The 3058-nt window shown below is 62.0% G+C and overlaps 1 protein-coding gene across 1 annotated transcript in view; it reads right to left on the bottom strand.

The window, feature by feature from the left end:
* Positions 1-966: 966 nt before the first annotated feature.
* The window catches only part of MYMK (myomaker, myoblast fusion factor), a 9110-nt gene continuing 7018 nt past the window's right edge, over positions 967-3058 (bottom strand). The window contains exons 4-5 of the mRNA XM_007453076.1: positions 1759-1875; positions 967-1116 (exon numbers count right to left, since the gene is read on the bottom strand). Coding sequence (XP_007453138.1) covers positions 967-1116; positions 1759-1875 — 267 coding nt within the window. The remainder of the gene's footprint in view (positions 1117-1758; positions 1876-3058) is intronic.

Below are 3058 nucleotides of genomic sequence, written 5' to 3' on the forward strand. Positions count from 1 at the left end.
CCCCAGACAGGGGTAGGGAACTTCCTGCCTGACAGATGCGCCCGGATCACTCGGCAAGCAGGAGGCTAGCGTCTGTGAGGTGATGTCTGGGAGGCCCGCTCCAGCCCGCACCCCCGGGCCGGTGCAGACAGGCCCTGGATGGGAGCAGGCTGACCTCTGCCCTCGGCGGAAGGCGAGCCCTGCCCCGTGAGGCCAGCCCGGGGGGCCCGCCGGCCTCCGCTCAAGGTCCTGGCACCCAGGCCCACCTTCCCACGCTGGGCCGGAGCTCAAAGGCTTTGAGGGCACTCCCACCTCTTGCTTGGATAACTCCAGAACAAAGTGGCTGCTGTGGTGTCAGACCAGGGACAGTGGGCTGGGGTCCAGCTCTGCACTCTCCAGCTCTGGGCCTCGAATATGCCATCATCCCTGACTTGTTTTGAGAATTAGATGAAATGACGAGTGTGAAAAGCTTGGGCAGTCAGTACATGAAAATGGCTTGATTCAGGGACCCGGCTGGAGGGACGCCAAGGGGCAGGCAGGCCTGGGCCGGGGACAGAGTGGCCCCGCTGGCCCTGGCGCGCTGAGCCTGAGGGCATAGGTCAGGGGTGGGAATCCCTGTTTCCAAGGGAAGACAGATGGCGTGGGGAGCACACGGGACTGGGGTGGCGGCAGAGCCCCTTGGGGCTGGGACTGGGTGAAGAGGTGGAGGGGGACAGACGCTGGCTCCAGGGTTCTGCAGACATACCCACTCGTCAGGACCTCGGCCTAGGAGAAGGGAGGAAAGTTCTTTTCTTTCCAGCATGGTGCTTAGTACCCAGTAGAAAGCTAATAAGTGGATTCTCAAGAAGCACTCAGTGGGGTGCTTCCCACAGCCCTGGAGACCTCTCAGGATCTGAGCAGGGGCGTTTCTCCAGGTGGGGAAGGACGGAGGACTCTCGCCAGGCCTGGGATGGGGCAGGGCAGGGGCCTGGAGCCGGGGATGCACACTTAGATACAAGCACAGCAGAGGGTGGAGCAGTGCAGCTTGGCGGGGGGCCCCGCGCTTCCAGCCTTCTTGTTGACCTTGGGCAGCAGCAAGATGAAGGCCATGGCCAGGGCACAGTGGTAGAAACTGTGGACGTAGGTGTAATCCCAGTCCTGCAGGGGAGACGGAGGACCGGTCTGCGGCCTCAGCCCCCGCCCTGAAGCCCAGCTTCCCTCCCACGGCCCCTGCCCCGCCCTGGGTCCTCGGCTCTGTGCCTCGGCTGCGGGCCTGGCGTGACATGGCACCTGCCAGTAACAGGGGCTCCTCCCCGACCCCCTGGCTTGTCCTCGGGAGTCTGGCCAAGTCCCCTCCTCCAAGAAGCCTCCCCTCACCGTCCAGCCCATGGTGGCCTTTCCCTCCACCAAACCCCTAGATCACCGAAGGTCTGCGCCAACCCACAGGGCCTTTGATGATGCGGCTGGGGGGCCTCCCTCCCCCCTCCCCCAGCACATCCCTTCTCCCCGTCTCCCCTCTCCCTTCCTCCTCCAGGTGTGCCCGCTGCCCCAGGCCCCTTCCGGGCTGTGCACCTCATCAGATGCAAGCCCTCTGTACTGACACACCCCCGACACAAGCCCGCGATGCCAGGGGTGCCAGGGAAGGACCAGACTGTGACTGGAGGGAGGTGCACGAGTGGGGTGCTGCTGGAGCCCCCAGGAGGGGCGCAGCCCCGTTCAGCAGCCCGCCAAGCAGGCTGGTGCTGAGCTGCTGAGCGGAGCCCTTGTGGGTGGGCTGCTTCCCAGTCCCCCGCCAGGTACCTCGAAGAAAAAGTGTAGCATGAGAGCCAGGGCACCGAAGCAGAGGCCGGGGCCTATCTGCTGGGTGTACACACTCTTGTCAGGATACAGGCGCCTCGTCTCCTTCATCTGCTGCAGCTGCGGGGAGAGGGGCCAGAGGAACGCTCTCAGGACGCAGCCTTGGGCACCTGCACCCTGGGCATCCTCAGGTGGGAGACGGGGCTCAGGGAGAGGCCCGGATGCATCTGGCCCAACGGCTGCAGGACCCAAGGGAGACCCCGCCTGGGTGATCGGGCTGTGGATGCCCTGGGCATTTTGACCCCACAAGGACCCCCTGCCCCGTCTGCCTCTTGGGGTGAAAGAAGGCCACCCTTTCCAGACAGAGGAGAACCCGAGAGGACCAGACACGTGGTTATCTACAGCAAAGGGGTATTGGTGGTGTGGGACCTGCCCGCTGGCGTGGCCATGGCGGGTGGGAGATGAGTGTGGCCATCCCTGTGAGACCTCTAGTCACTTTCAGAGTCGACAGACTCATCGTAGCATTTATTAGACACACCCGACAGGCATGTGAAACCTGCCATTCCTCAGATGCTGATACCTAGAGTAAGGCTCAAGTAGGAGTTTAAATACATGGGTTCACATACACTAAAAAGATGAGGTAAATGCGGGTCCACATCCCGAAAACCCAAACCTTCGGGGCCAAGGCCTTTCAGCGCACAGGATGTTTTGGATTCCAGCAAGGTAAACGGCTGCACACATCGTGGACGGTGGATGCCCCGGCGGGTAGGGCTGCTCCCCATAATTGCACCGCACCCCCCTGGCCCCTGCCCCCCACCAGCAGATCACACAGAGACCATGAGTAGCTTCATGCTGGGTCAGGGCAGGTTTTGTCACCAAATGAATTCTGAAACGATGCCTGATTTTTCAGTTTTCTGGAATTTTCGATTGCTGATGAGGAATCAGGACCTGCAGTGTCGCGGGTGGTGTGTGCGTGTAGTTAAGGGAGCGTGACTCCGGGGGCAGCCGGCTGAGGCCCGGAAGCTGTCCTCCAGCCAATCCTGCCCCAGGTGGCACCCGGGCCCCGCTCCGCAGCCCCTTCACCCATGTCTCTCCACTTCCTGTCTCTGAGAGTTGCTCAAGAAGGGGCAGGCCTCCGGGAGAAAACTCAGCCCTCATTCCAGGAAACAACTGCCCTCGAAAAGCCAAAATAAACTCCACATTTAATGGTCTAGAAAACACAATTTGAGCCCCAGATGCAGGGAGCCAGGAAGCCCTCTCGGTTCCCGTGGTGCTTTGTGGGGACACTGGCGAGTGACCGCTC

This window comes from Lipotes vexillifer, unplaced genomic scaffold (genome assembly GCF_000442215.2).
Source record: "Lipotes vexillifer unplaced genomic scaffold, Lipotes_vexillifer_v1.1 scaffold149, whole genome shotgun sequence".
NCBI classification, from domain to species: Eukaryota; Metazoa; Chordata; class Mammalia; order Artiodactyla; family Lipotidae; genus Lipotes; species Lipotes vexillifer.